Source organism: Montipora capricornis, chromosome 11, assembly GCF_036669925.1.
Source record: "Montipora capricornis isolate CH-2021 chromosome 11, ASM3666992v2, whole genome shotgun sequence".
Taxonomy (NCBI): domain Eukaryota; kingdom Metazoa; phylum Cnidaria; class Anthozoa; order Scleractinia; family Acroporidae; genus Montipora; species Montipora capricornis.
Window position 1 is genome coordinate 30,561,471 of NC_090893.1, and position 14,802 is coordinate 30,576,272.

Here is a 14,802-nt window from a genome sequence, read left to right on the forward strand (position 1 = left end):
ATGCGGGGGGTCGCGGGTTCGAACCCCGGCCGGATCAACATTCAGGATCTTGAACATTTGAGAACGAACCAAAAGTCAACAAGCCCTGGAATTTTCAGAGATGTCACTATTAATCTTCTTTCGGGGGTAAAGGTATTGGGGCTAATACAGCATTGTGTTAAGCCCGGAAGCGATCAGAGGGGTTGCGGTCGATTACAAGACCAGATCGGTGTAAACCACCATGCTCAAATCGTTTATCCGAACTGATGAAGCAACAATGTATTACGAAATTAATCTTTATTTCTTCTAAACCCTTTTCGTAAGGAAAGTCGCTACAAACAAGCTCAATGAGATTAATGCTTTTACAACAAGTCCCCTCCCAAAATGATATCCCATAACTACAGGTGGAAGTAGGAAACAGCCCAAACATCTTTTTTATACAAAACTATCACCTTAAGATTTAACACAACAAAACATTTTAAAAGGTCAAGTATCTCAAGCGCTTTACAACATAGTAGTAACTGAATTAGAAGACAACGAAGTAGTCAATCAATCAAATACAGAAGTGTTCCTTGTGTGATGACTACAGCGGAAGATAACAGAACTTCAAGACGAACAAAGTTTATATCTGCCTCCTCTTCAAACTGAGTCTAAGCGCGAACGTTTCTTATGAAAATCAGGTTTCAATTCATATGAAAGTAGAACTAATTACCATCCCCAAAACATCGCACTTGGACTCGCAGACATGAACTCGGAAAAGGCCTATTATGAGCGACGTTTCAAATCGAGCGTCGTTGGAAATATAAAAACTGGCCGTTTTTTAGCCCTTTTTTCAATACGAGTCCAATACTCATTAGTTTTCCTGTTCGCGCCAAGGAAAACTTGTATCAAGTCGAAGACTGCACTTGCACTGGCTTTGAAGACGGGGCTAAATAGACCCTTTGCATAAATGGCGCCCAAATTTGAATAACAATACTTGATACATCCTTAGCCTCACATTCATGACAAAAATCCTTTGTCTTGAGACATAAACACGGGGCTAAAGATTTATCAAGTATTGTTATTCAAATTTGGGCGCCATTTATGCAAAGGGTCTATTGATGAGCGCTTGTGTTGTTTTCTTGCGCTTCATGATTGGCCAAAAACGCTCGTCTTAGTTTTTCAACCTATCACGAATGACTTGCATGTGCGCATGTTTCTGCGCCTGACGCAGCAACGTGCGTGATTGGTTTATTTCGTTCATCTGTGCATCATATTTGGCCAAGCTTATAACTTTGGTTCCCCCACATTCGACCGAAAACTGCCCCTCATTCTTTCTAATATTCTGATAGGAAAAAAAATTGATTTCCGTGCAAAGTGATTTATGCGATAAAAAATTAAACCCTTGGGCAAAGGAATCTGACGGCCATTTTCGAGTCTAAGTGCAAACTTTAACTACCGAAACCAAATGTTCTTCACTTGACTCGGTTACACGATACTTCAGAGAACCCAAACATAACCCATACGAACAGATCTTCCAACTTAAGCAATTCAAATCCTAATTAACTCAGTAAACCCAAAATCTTGGGTTACTGTATTTAAATTTAAAATACTTTTCGAATGCAAATAAAATCACCGTGGAATAAACGTGCGTAAATTCAAAAAGCAATAACTATTTCTTTGTCAAAATGCGATAAATGAAAGTTCTTTACGGAGTCAATAGGCCAATGAATAATTCTGAAGGCTTGAGGAGAAAATGATCAGAAAAAGACGAATAACGCAAGAAACAGCTAAAAATAAAGTTGCTCAAAGTGTGTCATTTTGAAAGAATCAAGGTAGAAGAAAACAAGGCGAGGTCGCTTCGGAAATTTAAGCAAGGCTCTTCAAGAAAGCACGAATGCAAATTTCACCCAAAACTACAGCAAACTTCAACGCAAGCATTTGCGTCATTGCGTGAGCTGACGTCACTTGCAATTGTCATCCACATTGCAGGAGTCACGCTTAATACTACAGGTTGCACAGAAAGGAAGGACAGAAATGGTGGAAAGACGAGACAAATTCTCTTGCTTTCAGGAATGATGTCGCTCAGGAGGATGTCCTTGTCTTAGCAAATGACACTCTGAGGTGATTTGAATCTGTAATTCTGTAGTTGTGCATTTTCTGTTGGAAAGAAGAGAAAATGACTGGGAAATTAAAATATTAATTAACGTTGAGTTTCAGTGAAATCAAACTCAATATCTTGCGGCTGTACTGGAACGAGTCCAACCAGTTTAATCGTGAAAACAACAGTAAGTCCTCTTGAACAGAGTTCCACTTAGGGTAGCTTAATATAGTCTGGTGAAGAAAAAGATCAAGATTTTGATATCTGTGAGATTAAAGCAACATGATGTCGGTTCTGAAGTGTCACTGCAATTGATGTAAAATATAATTTTACCAAACAAATAAATGCAAATCAGGGGAAAATGCTAAATATAGTGACGGACCTCCTAGAGGAGGGACAGTTTTCACAGATTTCAAAATCTTGATATTTTCCCTCGGAAAACTGTAGTAAGCCACCTTAAACTCGACAGCTCATTCAAACATTGCTACAAATTTAAATATAATGCCGCTTGCTGCTTTGTTCGTCGTCAAAGTGCATGAAGTCAGTATCATGTCAGCACATCTCCAATGCACGCAGCTGGCTCAAAACAAGTTAAGCGCAACACGGGAACCAACGCCAAATTAATTTCAATTGACTTGCCTGACTTAGCCTTGTCAAGGTGGTTTAACGTTTGAGTTTACTAACAGTAGGCTAATTTGTACCACTAGAAATCCCAGGAAATTCATCCGGGAAAAAAAGCCCTCACTCGGGTGGGGTTGACATTCATCCAGGAAGAACCATTATAACGGGAGCAAAAATATTGGTGTAGCGTCCTAAAGCCGGAGCTTTTGGCTCGATAAATGTTCGCACTGTCATCGAACAAAATATGTTTGCCAACTGAGTAGCAACGTTTAGCTGGGCCACTGAATTCATCACCATAACTTTGGCACGAGAAAAAATAAGTTAAACTCGACATCATTAAGAGTTCTGAACAAAACACTTACAATAAGGGCATCAATGGACTCTTCTGTTGTCGCCATGGTAACAAGAGCCATCTTGCGATCTTTCCTGTGAATGAAAACCAGTAATGAGTAACTGAAATAAGACTTTGGCTGCTAAAACTTCAAAACAAAATGCTTCTTGAACTTACGGGAAAAAGCGAAACTCTGTTACTGTCCCTGAATCAGCAAAGGCGTCGACAAGTTCCTCTTCAGTGGTCGTTTCCCTACGAATTGAAACAAAGAACATTGCAAGAAAAGAACAAAGTACAAAGGCAACCTTGCATAAAGGCAAAGTTTTTCCCGGAAAAGATTCGCCTCCTATTGGTCAAAGAATTGGCGCAAATAGAGCCAGTTTACTTACGGAATGTTGGATAAGTGGAGTGTTCTGTTTGGTGGGAAAATGTTCTGGAAGTTTTTCGACCCTGGTTTTTTGAAGCGATGGAGATGCGAATTGGTGAAATCCTTTGTTAAATTGTTCTCCTGCAAAAGAAAACAAGATGAATCCCTGTTTGTTAGTTTTTGTCCCAGATGTCAAAGTTCTTGTAACTAAAGCTCACTCCGTGATTATGAAGATCTCTGAGCTTCCTGCAGACAAAGTTTGCAAAATCTTGGGTGTGAGGCAGTCCAACAACCGACCAAGTCAACGCACGGCTGAACAAGAAAGTCTCCTTCATTTGAAATAAAACAGACCACTTCAACTGAGGAAAACCCACGCAGAATAACGAAATTTCAGCTACTTAAGATCCTAACAACCTTCAAGAGTTTTGTGTAGATAACTTTACCCATTCGATTGAGGTGAGAGACTTAATAGATTTTACTCAGTCTAATGCAAGACGCTGGATTTTATTCGTCAATGAGGGTTCTTCAGGAGTCAATGGTTTAAAATATTTAGTATTCTAAGGGTTTGGAGTAAAAGCGCGGTGTAAGGGGGGGGGGGGGGGGGTGCGCCAGGGTGAATGGACAATACGGAGTGCCCGGTGTATTCTATGGATCCCGGCACCCCGCGCCCCTGCTTTTCCACCAAACCTATTTTAAGTAGCTCTTCCAAAACTTATCACCACAAACTGGTCTGAAAATAAACAATGCAGCACCTATGATAAGTTAACTTACATCTCCCTCTTTTGGCATCGAGACAGAGTTGTGTTTGGATGCGGTGACTTTGATGTCTTTGCCGTAAACTTTAACTCCACTCAAGTGTGTAATGGCTGAAAAAGGTAAAACAAATAAAGAAACTGAAAACACAGTTTTCAAAAAGCAGACCCTGCATAGCTTCTCTTGACTTAAAGTGCACCTAACCTCAAAGTATTTTCTTTAGAAAAAGTTAAATGTCTAACACATTTTACCATTGCATCTCTAGATTTTACTTTTAGTAGGCCTAATGAGATGCCAGAGAGTAACAAAGCTGGCATTCATTTGTCCCATGGCCGAGCTAGTGAGAGGTATGGGTCTATTTATGTAGTTTATGACGTCATCAAAGGACTAGGCCAATGCCTCTCACTGCCTCAGCCATGGGACAAACGATTGTCAGCATCTTTCTCTTACATACCTGAGACCATATATGAGGCACATTCAGAGGTAAACTCTTGAGAAGCAAAGGTAAACACAATATGAATGAAGGGGTAGTTTCTAAAGAAACTGTGGTGCTGCGTCGGTGGGGAAGTAGTATACAAAAATTTGGTTTATCAACGGAGTTGATAATGTAAATTGACCACCGTACAGAGATTCTAAAAGCTGACGTTTCGAGCGTTAGCCCTTCGTCAGAGCGAATCGAACGCTAATATATTCCTACTTTTCACGTTGCCATGTTACCACCAATAGCGTAGCCCCTACTCTACTATAAAAACTACACGTAACCCATAATCCCTCGATTCGCTCTGACGAAGGGCTAACGCTCGAAACGTCAGCTTTTAGAATCTCTGTACGGTGGTCAATTTACATTATCAACTCCGTTGATAAACCAAATTTTTGTAAACACAATATGTTTGATATTTAACTTTTGCTAAAGCACATATTTTGAGATTAGGTACACTTTCAAGCAATATGTCCACTTATGAAACACTAGTCCCAGATCAACCACTTACCACTGAGACAATCCTTGTATGGAAACAGTCCTTAGTAACAGAGTAAGGGATAACAGAAAGACAAGATTAAGAAGGCAAAGGCCTTACAATGTTATTTACCTGTTTGAGCTTGCTGGGCATGATTGAACTGAATAAGAGCTGTGTCCTTCTTGTTAAATAGGATCTTCACACGAATTACATCCCCGTATACACCTGCAAACAGGTGATTTATGTTCAATGGTGAGCTGCTGACTTTAAATGGTTAGTACAACGTACTTTGTGTAGCAGACGAAGATAACGTAAAACAACATATAGGGTATGCTGGCTATTACAAAAGATAATTATTGCTGTTATTAAAGTCGAGCACATGTGTCAGCCGTGTTAATTTCAGAAGATGCGAAAACGAGGCTTTCAGGGCAAATTCTTATCGAATGATTGTGTGATTTCTTGATTCGTGACTGTTTCCTTCACTTTTTTTCCGAGTAATTGAGGTTTGTCTCACCTAAATTTTATCATGGAAAGTTTGGCAAGGCCATGTGCAGAATATGAATGTGTTAACCGAAGTAACAACCACAAATTGTTGTCCGCGGTATATCTTCTAATAGATCAATTTCGATATATTAAAATTCAGTCCGGAAAAAAAGCATCAACTCGAGGCTCTGGGGAATAAATATAAGGATTTGTATGAGTTAATTCCCCAGAGCTTCGAGATGATGCCTTTTGTTTCGGACTGAAATTGGTCTATTGGCTGTTAGTAATATCTGGTGTACGCCAAGGGTCCATTTTACGACCCTTGTTTTTCACTATATTTATCAATGATCTACCTGGAGTGATTTCAGCAAATAATGAGTTAGCTCTCTATGCCGATGACAGTAAGGTCTTTAAATTAATTAAAACAATCGACGATCAAGAAAGCTTTCAACATGATCGATCCTATTCAAATTACTGAATGGTGTAAAAAAAAAAATATTATTTATTTATTTTTTTATATTTTTTTTATTTTACAGACTTACGGAACGAAAATAACCTACATACAAAAAAACACCTAGTACACTACTATTTACTGAGACATTATTCGACACTAATACATAATAAACTACTTTAAAAACTTCGACTTACAATACATTACTCGACCTTCTGTCTATAAAATAATAATAATAATAATAATAATAATAATAATAATAATAATAATAATAAATGTATAAGTATAACTAAGAGGAAGAACCCACATACTTTTAATTACATACTTGTAGGAGGAACTTTCATTGAAGAGGTTACTTTACATAGGGACCTTGGGTTATTCAAAAAATAGTATGCTTTCTTGGAATGATCATATTACCGTAAAGACTCGCAGATAAGCCGCACTCGCAGATAAGCCGCAGCCCGAGTTTAGCAACTCAAATTTTGGGAAAAAAGTTTTTCATGAAAAAAACTCGAAAGAAATCTAAAGTCGAGACCATGAAGTGTTCTGTCTTCATCCAAGGCAAACTCGCCAACAATGGATCGAAAAATACTTTAAAGTCTTACCTGTAATTTTAGCTGTTTAGTAGAATGAACATCATGTCCACCACTTAGGACATATGATTGATATTATTCTGGTATTTGTTCACAGGTATTTCTCCATTCAAGGCAGTTTTCCATAGAATTTTGCGCGTAAATTTGTTGTTTTCTTGCATGCACTGTGCGAAGCTGTGTAACCAGGCATAATATCGGAAGATGGAAGACTGGACACCGAAATTCACAGCACCTTTCCCGAATGGTCTCGCAGATAAGCCGCACCGATTTTGATCGCAAATTTTTGGAAAAAAGGTGCGGCTTATCTGCGAGTCTTTACGGTAATGAAATTACAGCTAAGGCAAATAGGACTTTAGGGCTTATTAAAAGATATTGCCGTGATGTTAATGATATCACCACACGAAAATCTTTGTATTGTAGTCTGGTAAGACCTAAAGTGGCGTACGCTTCACAGGTCTGGAACCCTCATACCAAATGCTGTATAAATTACTTTGAAGCTGTCCAAAGGAGAGCCACAAAATTTATTCTAAGGAGCAAAGATGGAGCATGTTTATGCAAAGTTTTAAACCATCAATATACAATTAATTTCGATGAAATAAGATCTTCTCCTGACTAAATTCTTTTAAATCTAGAATAATCAGATTTTTAGCCAATAGACAACGATTATATACTTTATATTCTCTCTTCCTAGGTTTTGACAGGCAGTCTTCCAAATATGGTGTCTTGTGCGCTGTTTGGAGGTTTCCCTTCTCTGCACTGATTGGTTATTAGCACTGAAAAGCCCCTACGGGGAGTTAATTAAAGATGTATGTATTTTTGAAGAAAAAAAAAATGCGAAACTATCGTGGTATTCCACAACTGTCTTTTCTCTTCTCCTGAGAAATAAGTAAATTCTGGATAAGAATTTGTTATTTTGTTCGCATTTTGTGCGCTAATTCTCTTGCTCTTCTCTATGTCAGATTAGCTGTTGACCCAAAAGCCTCGCTTCTGTGCGCTCTGAAACGAACACTGCTGAAACATGGGCTCAAGTGTAATAACAGCTATTGGCTATCGATGAGAGCACTGCCAGGAATATGGTTGGTAGGTGTCACTGTGAACTTTGACACTGAATGCTCCAATGTACAAGGTGAAATGAAACTCTGCAAAGCACTCACTCCGAATTCCAGAAGATATTTAACCTGACCCCATTTGGCCTGTACTTTATTTCAAGGAATGAAAAAACAACCAATTGACAGTAAATAACAAGCAAATTTCATAGGCCCCGCCCACACAAATGCATTTTTGGAATTGGCTTTTTCGGAATTGGCTTTCATTTGGTGGAAAACAAAGCAAAATATCTTCTTTCCACAATGGTTTTTGTGTTGTTTTCAAATTTGACACACACAGCAACCCTTGCAAATGCTGAAAACTGGTTTTTCCATGCTTCATTTTCACAAAAGTTCCCTTAGCTTTTATTTCATTGTTTTCAGAAACCCAGCCTCTTAGGAACACACAAAAAAAAATTTCAGACGAAAATGCACCAGTACGGATGGGTCATAATTACATAAAACTGGACATTTTGCTCCCTTTTTCAATTTGTCCATGGAAAGAAAAAAACCAGGCCCATCAAGGCTTTCTTCTTAGAGTCTTTGAAACAAATCCAGCTTTTCTATTTCCATGATGGTTCAGAGGGAAGGCTTAAGAACATTTCAGAAAAGAGTTAGAAGCATTAGTTCATTTGTGATAAAAAAGTCAACAAACCAAACAATGCAAAACTAAAAATATAACATGGCATCACACTCAATCAAATGAAGTTTTTACCATCTTTACTTCCTTTCAAAGCATGGAAAACAAAATGATAAAGAAAGACTTAAGATGTCCATGGACAGGGACACGTGAAAAAAGACGTACCAAACAGAGTGAATAGCATGTCACAGTTTATCCTCTAGAGAATGGATTCCAAAGGACGTGAGCAGATTGGAGCAAGAGAGAGAAGGGAGCAGGCATCGGTCAGCGCCGCGTATCAGCATGATAGGGGAAAGAAGGAAACAAAACAAGATGAGTAAGACTGTCCTTGGAAAATCAAGAATGCAACAAACCTTTCCACTCCTGGCAGACTAGTTAACGTTTTAGTTTTCATAGTCACAAGCCCTCATACAACTTTGACTCTTTCACCAGTTCAAAACACAGGAGCAAGATCTGTGAGGAGTTAGTCACTATTGGCCAGATTTATACTACAGACGGATCATCCGTCTGGGACGAGAACTTGGCCAAAGAACAGTAGTTCGTCCGATAATCCGTCTGTATATAAATACGGGCAGTTTATCTTTATAGACGACCCCTCAGTGGATAATTCGTTGTCTGGATGGATCATCCGTCTGTTTGTCCTTATTTCTACATGTACACAGACGAATCATCAGATGAACTACGTTAATTTGTCTAAGTTTGTCCCACATGTATGATACCTCTCTAGCATTAAAACTAGACAGATGATTTGTCTTGCCCAATAATCTGACAGGACGGATGATCCGTCTCTAGTATAAATCGAGCCAACAATAAAAACATTTTAATTTTAAAAATGAAAAGTCTTCAAAAATGATTATGAGAAAAATGTATACTACTTAGCACCTTCATTTTTTAAAAGCTAAAAATGCATGGATTTCATAGAGACCATGAACTGGGGATTCATTAAGTTAGATCTAATGAAACTGCCAGGAGCAAAAGGGTTGTGCAAAACTACAAGAGAAAGATAAGAGGTTAAAGTATAACATAAAACATTCATACAAGAAATTAAAACAAAAATGTGCAAGTTACTTAAAAGAACCAGACAGAAGAAAATGAAAAAAATCACAGGAATGGACATAAAAGACGTTTTTGCAACCAGTAATGTGCTTCATTAATGAGGACAGTAATTTAAGATGAAAAAAGCGAAATTTTAATCCAAAACTGGATATTCTTGTCTGTAGACACAGTAAGTGAAAATGGTGCAAAATAGAGAGAAAATCAAATGAAATTTGTTCACAAAGCATAAGAAATTAAGAGAATTGCCAAGGAAAATGTCATTTTGAATAAAGAAGGTAAGAGTTTTTTTTGCCTTACACAAGCAAAATAATAGTTTGCATACTGATTCCTTTTTTTTTTTTTGGCTAACTGAAGATTCAAATCATATCCTGTACGTAAAACTTTTAGTCTAACCACTTCAACTTTGTACAAACACTTTCTCAAAATTAATAACAGAAAACTCCAGAAGCCCTGCATTTAAACACAAGCAGAATATGATAGCACTGAATATGATGTATCACCACCACAGTTCGTATTAAATCGCACCTCTTCATTCAAATTGCTGACTAGGACAACAGGTGTCCCTCCTCCCATAGGTCCAACAGGGCCCCTACCACCAGCAGCTGCAAAAAAATCTGTTGGAAAAAGAAAAACAGTGCCACTTTTCCATCTGACTCATGGCTGTTTGAAGTGATGGTAGAATAGGCCATTTCCGAGTTAATGTCTGCCTCCTCTTCAAAGCGAGTCTAAAACAAAACACAAGGTTTGCCTTACTTGCATGAAGCAATCCTCCCTGTGGCAAAAGACTTAAGAGCGCAGGAGCTCCCATGAGACTAGCACCACCACCTGCAGTACCAGCTGCAAAATAAGGAAATCAATAAACAAATAGACAAAATAATGATGAGCCAATGATCAATATTTGAAGCTTAGAATAATTATTACACTGCCACTGTGAGGAATCCAATTTTTGTCAGTATTTTATGTCCTAACAGTTTGAGACACATTCAACACCTGAACCATGTTCAGTTTACTTTCACTGGCTGGGCATCTGAAGCACTAGCAATCAAATGAAGGTCATATATAGGTAATAGTTCTGTTTGTGTTTCAGGGTCAATTTTAATTATTCCCAAGTATGTCCAAGTCATTACTGAAAAAACTCTCTTCAACAATAATTTTAATAACAACTTTTTATCATCATTGCAAGAGGCAAAGACAACATAAAAGGTCAGAGAAGAACAGCAGTGTACATGTACAGTGTACACTGTAATGAAAAACAGTCTAAAATTTCCAAAGCTGACATCATTTTATCAGTTTCAGGATTTGATCAAAATTGCCACAAAATGGACAAGACATGTCCTTGACATTAACCAAATGCATGTACACTTAAAAAATAACAGTGACCAGAGTTTCATACCAAGAGCAGCTAACCCAGCAAGGTCAGCTCCACCAAATGGACTTTCATTTGGCCCAGAGGGAAGGTCAGGTCGTGTGTAATCCCTGCAAAATAGAGAGAGCTGTCTTCAAAACCTTTCACCACAATATTTGATTCCTAGAACGTGCTAATAGCAAATGATAAGCCGTTACACGACTCAGTGTAGTACATATTCTAGTTTTGAAATCAAATCAACTACCCTCTGTTTTTCCCCCACTAACTAAATCAGTATACAGGTGCACAAAAGGGAGGCTCGTGGGTGATTAGTAAAGATTTGCTGCAAAACCAGCTAAACAGGTTTTTGGCGGTCTTCAAGTCCCAATTTAAAATTGAATCCTACAAACAAGCCTCTACTTTGAAGAAGTGGTATCCTTTAGTGTCCCTCTTCAACAACGCTTGAAATTAGTATGCTTTCCCTAATTAACCCCTTGCTTTTTTAAGACGCCATTATTTATAACATGAATTGATTTTCGTTTAATTCCTTCTTTGGCACTGCTCCCTATTAATTCTTTGTTTTTCCCCATTTACTAAAACTGTATACCGCTAAAACCTCTTATCTGTCAGTTATTACTTTATTAATTTTTTCCCCATCAATTTAACTGTCCAGACTACTGTTTTTTTTTTTTCGTATTGCTTGTAACTGTAACTAGTGTTTTTTTAATGTACTGTAAAAAAAAAATAGGTAATGTTGTACGGTTTGTTGTGTTGTCGAATAATTAAAAAATGAAAGATTGGCGGGATATAGGGGTGGTATTCTACCCAGGAATTTGCAAAACATACTGGAAACATTTAAGTATAAACCTAAAACTTATTTTTTTGAAATTCAACATTAAAGCAACTTATTACAACTGTGGCACACAGTGGACGAAAAACAACTCACTTGCTCTTGTCATTGTTGAATTTCACTGTCAGTGTAGTTAACTTGGAATAATCAAGATGAAGTGTACAGCAACCATTATAGATGTTTTGGCCATCAAGAGTCTTGAATTGAAAGAAAAAAAGGACATTCAAGTGTACACATGTATTAGCTTGGTCAATCCTGACAAGGTTAGTACATAACAAAATAATTATCTAGTTTAGCAATCTTTAAGTTCAAATTAGACTAGCTTTTAACACAAACACACTATCTCACCAATTTTGCAAGTTCCGCTTCACTTGTGGAGCTGAATTCTATAAGTGCCTGGAACTGACCTGTAAACATTAACAAGAATGCTCAACTTCAAAATTAATCTTCAACTAGAGGCTGCACATACATGTAGCATACAATGTCAGAATAAAGCTGATGACACACAGTTAAACATCATGCAACCAATGTTGTACCATGTTGCACAGACGTGTTGAACGGAATAGAGCTGATCTCTATTTTCGTTCACCATCGTTCAACATATTGAATATTAGTGTGAAGCTAATAGTAATCAATAAATTTGCTGCTGCTGAGCAATTTCCAATGTTATGAATACCTGTAGCTTTTACAAAATGTTTTCACATAAGAAAATGCAAGAGACAATAATCGCTCTCCAAGTTTGTAGGCAAGTTTGTAGCCAATATGGCCAAGCCATGCTGTCACTAACAATCTACAATTTATTATGTTCAGTATTGTGACAATTTGATGCCATAAGAACACAAATGTGCAAATCAGTGGACTTCAGGCTTTTTGTTCTCCAGACAAACAAAAAATTAAACTAAACTTGTTCCGGCCAAACATTCATTAATGGACTGTTACCAATGTTTAAAGCAAGGAAGACTCACCACTCTTTGTGAACGTAACAATTCTTAAAATAGTTCCCAGGCTGGAAAAGATCTGTCAAGGAATTGCATAAACAGACAAATTACAGTTGGGCAATTTTGTATTATGATAAGACAAGAAATTGTTACCACAGCGTAGTAACATAGTGTAGTAGGTTCTCCACTGTTCTTCCAGTTAAGTGTGGCAGGTGCTAGAGCTGGGGCTGGCTTTGGTAGATGGCCCACGTGCCTGGGTTGCAGGACGGTACAACAGGCACTTGAGTGTTCTACCAACCTGGTTTTGGGGTCAGTGGCTCCAGCCCCAATTTTCACTAATAACATGTTTCAACTTGATGGGACAACTTTGTGATTCTCCTCAAAATTGACCAAGCACCTCCCCACAACATTTCTAGATTCAGTTCAATGGGATGAACTTACCTTGTACAAAACCTCCACTGTAATCGGGTACCACAGCTTCTCAATAACTGCTCTTATGACGTTACTTTTCCCAGTCCCTTTGGACAAAGCGGCAGCAACAGCAGCAGCCGTCTGCTGTCCATCCCCAGCAAATGGTGAGGTAGGATAATCACCTTGTGCTGCAGCAATGATCTTGGATGTCTGTAAAAATATTTTTGCAGACACATCAAACTACATGTAGATACTAGCACGACCAGTGGAATAAAAAAAAAAATTTCATTACTATAGAAGAGCTTTCACAATCAAAACTTTATTGTCATTCCTTCTGATTTCACAACTTGGCTTGCCTGACAATCCATACCCATCTCAGACCAAAATAGATGCATTTACATGTACATGCATATCCTACAACTTTTAATCGGTGAGTATCTCCTGTCTGTGGGTGAAGGGATGGCACAGTGGTGAGAGCATTTGCCTACCACCAATGTGGCCCAGGTTCGATTCCAGACTTGGCATCATATGTGGGTTGAGTTTGTTGGTTCTGTTCTCTGCACTGAGACGTTTTTCTCCGGGTACCACAGTTTTCCCCTCTCCTCAAAAGTCAACATTTGACTTGATTTACGCTAGAATGACTAGACACTGAAATAAAGTTCCTTTCCTTTCCTTTCCTTCCCTTTCACGAAGTTAGCCTCAACCCACAATCTCAGTCTTAAATCTACAGTACACTTCGTGCTGCATACCAGTTCACCCCTTCCCCCAATTCAATGTTGCAAAGAGTATGGCATTTCTTCCAGGAATACCGAAACTTTGCGCGCTGTAATCATTGACATATGCAGCCTTCTCAAAACCGGCCGGTCAACGGCCCAATGAGCCGCCTCCTCGGAAAGCTTGCCTGTCTCCTTCCAGTCAGAAAATGTCAGACACAACACATTTTTAGCTCTAACATGAACTCACTGAAGATATTATGAAAGCTTGAAAAATGCTTGTTGGACATACAAATTCATGTCCGCAATATCTTTTTGCGTTGGCACATGAAATGTTTATGTAACTAACATTCCAGTATTTCTTGTCATACTCCATGCAAGTGTCAATTCCACATGTGAAATTTCGTCACTTTAAATCCCCCCAGATAGCACTAAATTGTTTCTGTGAGTGTCTAAATTTAAAAAATTCTCTGGGGGAGCATGCCCCCAGACCCCCATAGAAGCTTGCATCCTTTGGGCACTCACTTTAGCACCAAAACCATCTACACTTTCCTTATGACCTGCTCCCCAAAAATATTTGGAGAAGGATGCACATGGGAGGGCTCTAAAATGGTTTGGTGTCATGATCTTTTTGGCAGGGATTGCAGTTTTAAAGGCCTAAGAAGTCACAGACAGACACGAAAAACTAGACAATGGACTGGTTGAATGCTAGACAGATTAAAATCTTGGAAGTTGGAGTTGAAGCTTGAAAGCAGTGTGCTATGGACTGGTTAAAAGCTTGTCAGCTTGCCGTTTGGGCATCAGGCAAACCCACCTTTTTAAGGTGGAAATAACAAAAAATAAAAATGCTTACCCCCGTGGAATGTTGTGATGGTTCAGTTTTCAACTCTGGGTGATTTGAGTATTGCACATACACAATCTGCCCTCTAAATTAAAAAATAAAGAAATCCAGTTAATGATAAATTTCCTTAAAGGGGCTGGGTAACGGAAGTTTCGTTTGTTCATTAGGCGGAAAAGTTTTCGAAAACCCCGAGCACAATCCATTTTCATCCTCTAAATTTTTGCCTATCCATGCCTCCTTTTCTATTTGCTGTTTTAATCAAACCTTCCTTCAGTGTTCTAGGCAGTTATTATCATGTTGATTTGGTTG

General features: G+C 38.3%; 1 protein-coding gene across 1 annotated transcript in view; it reads right to left on the bottom strand.

Moving 5' to 3' along the window:
• Window positions 1-259: 259 nt before the first annotated feature.
• LOC138022783 (polypyrimidine tract-binding protein 2-like) overlaps window positions 260-14,802 on the bottom strand; it is a 23,903-nt gene continuing 9,360 nt past the window's right edge. Inside the window, exons 8-22 of the mRNA XM_068869737.1 lie at window positions 14,506-14,578; window positions 12,970-13,149; window positions 12,556-12,607; window positions 11,939-11,997; window positions 11,687-11,787; window positions 10,789-10,871; window positions 10,149-10,232; window positions 9,921-10,009; window positions 8,505-8,538; window positions 5,220-5,312; window positions 4,150-4,244; window positions 3,401-3,519; window positions 3,189-3,263; window positions 3,043-3,106; window positions 260-2,118 (exon numbers count right to left, since the gene is read on the bottom strand). Of these exons, the coding sequence (XP_068725838.1) occupies window positions 2,044-2,118; window positions 3,043-3,106; window positions 3,189-3,263; window positions 3,401-3,519; window positions 4,150-4,244; window positions 5,220-5,312; window positions 8,505-8,538; window positions 9,921-10,009; window positions 10,149-10,232; window positions 10,789-10,871; window positions 11,687-11,787; window positions 11,939-11,997; window positions 12,556-12,607; window positions 12,970-13,149; window positions 14,506-14,578 (1,276 nt within the window). The 3' untranslated portion in view covers window positions 260-2,043. The remainder of the gene's footprint in view (window positions 2,119-3,042; window positions 3,107-3,188; window positions 3,264-3,400; window positions 3,520-4,149; window positions 4,245-5,219; window positions 5,313-8,504; window positions 8,539-9,920; window positions 10,010-10,148; window positions 10,233-10,788; window positions 10,872-11,686; window positions 11,788-11,938; window positions 11,998-12,555; window positions 12,608-12,969; window positions 13,150-14,505; window positions 14,579-14,802) is intronic.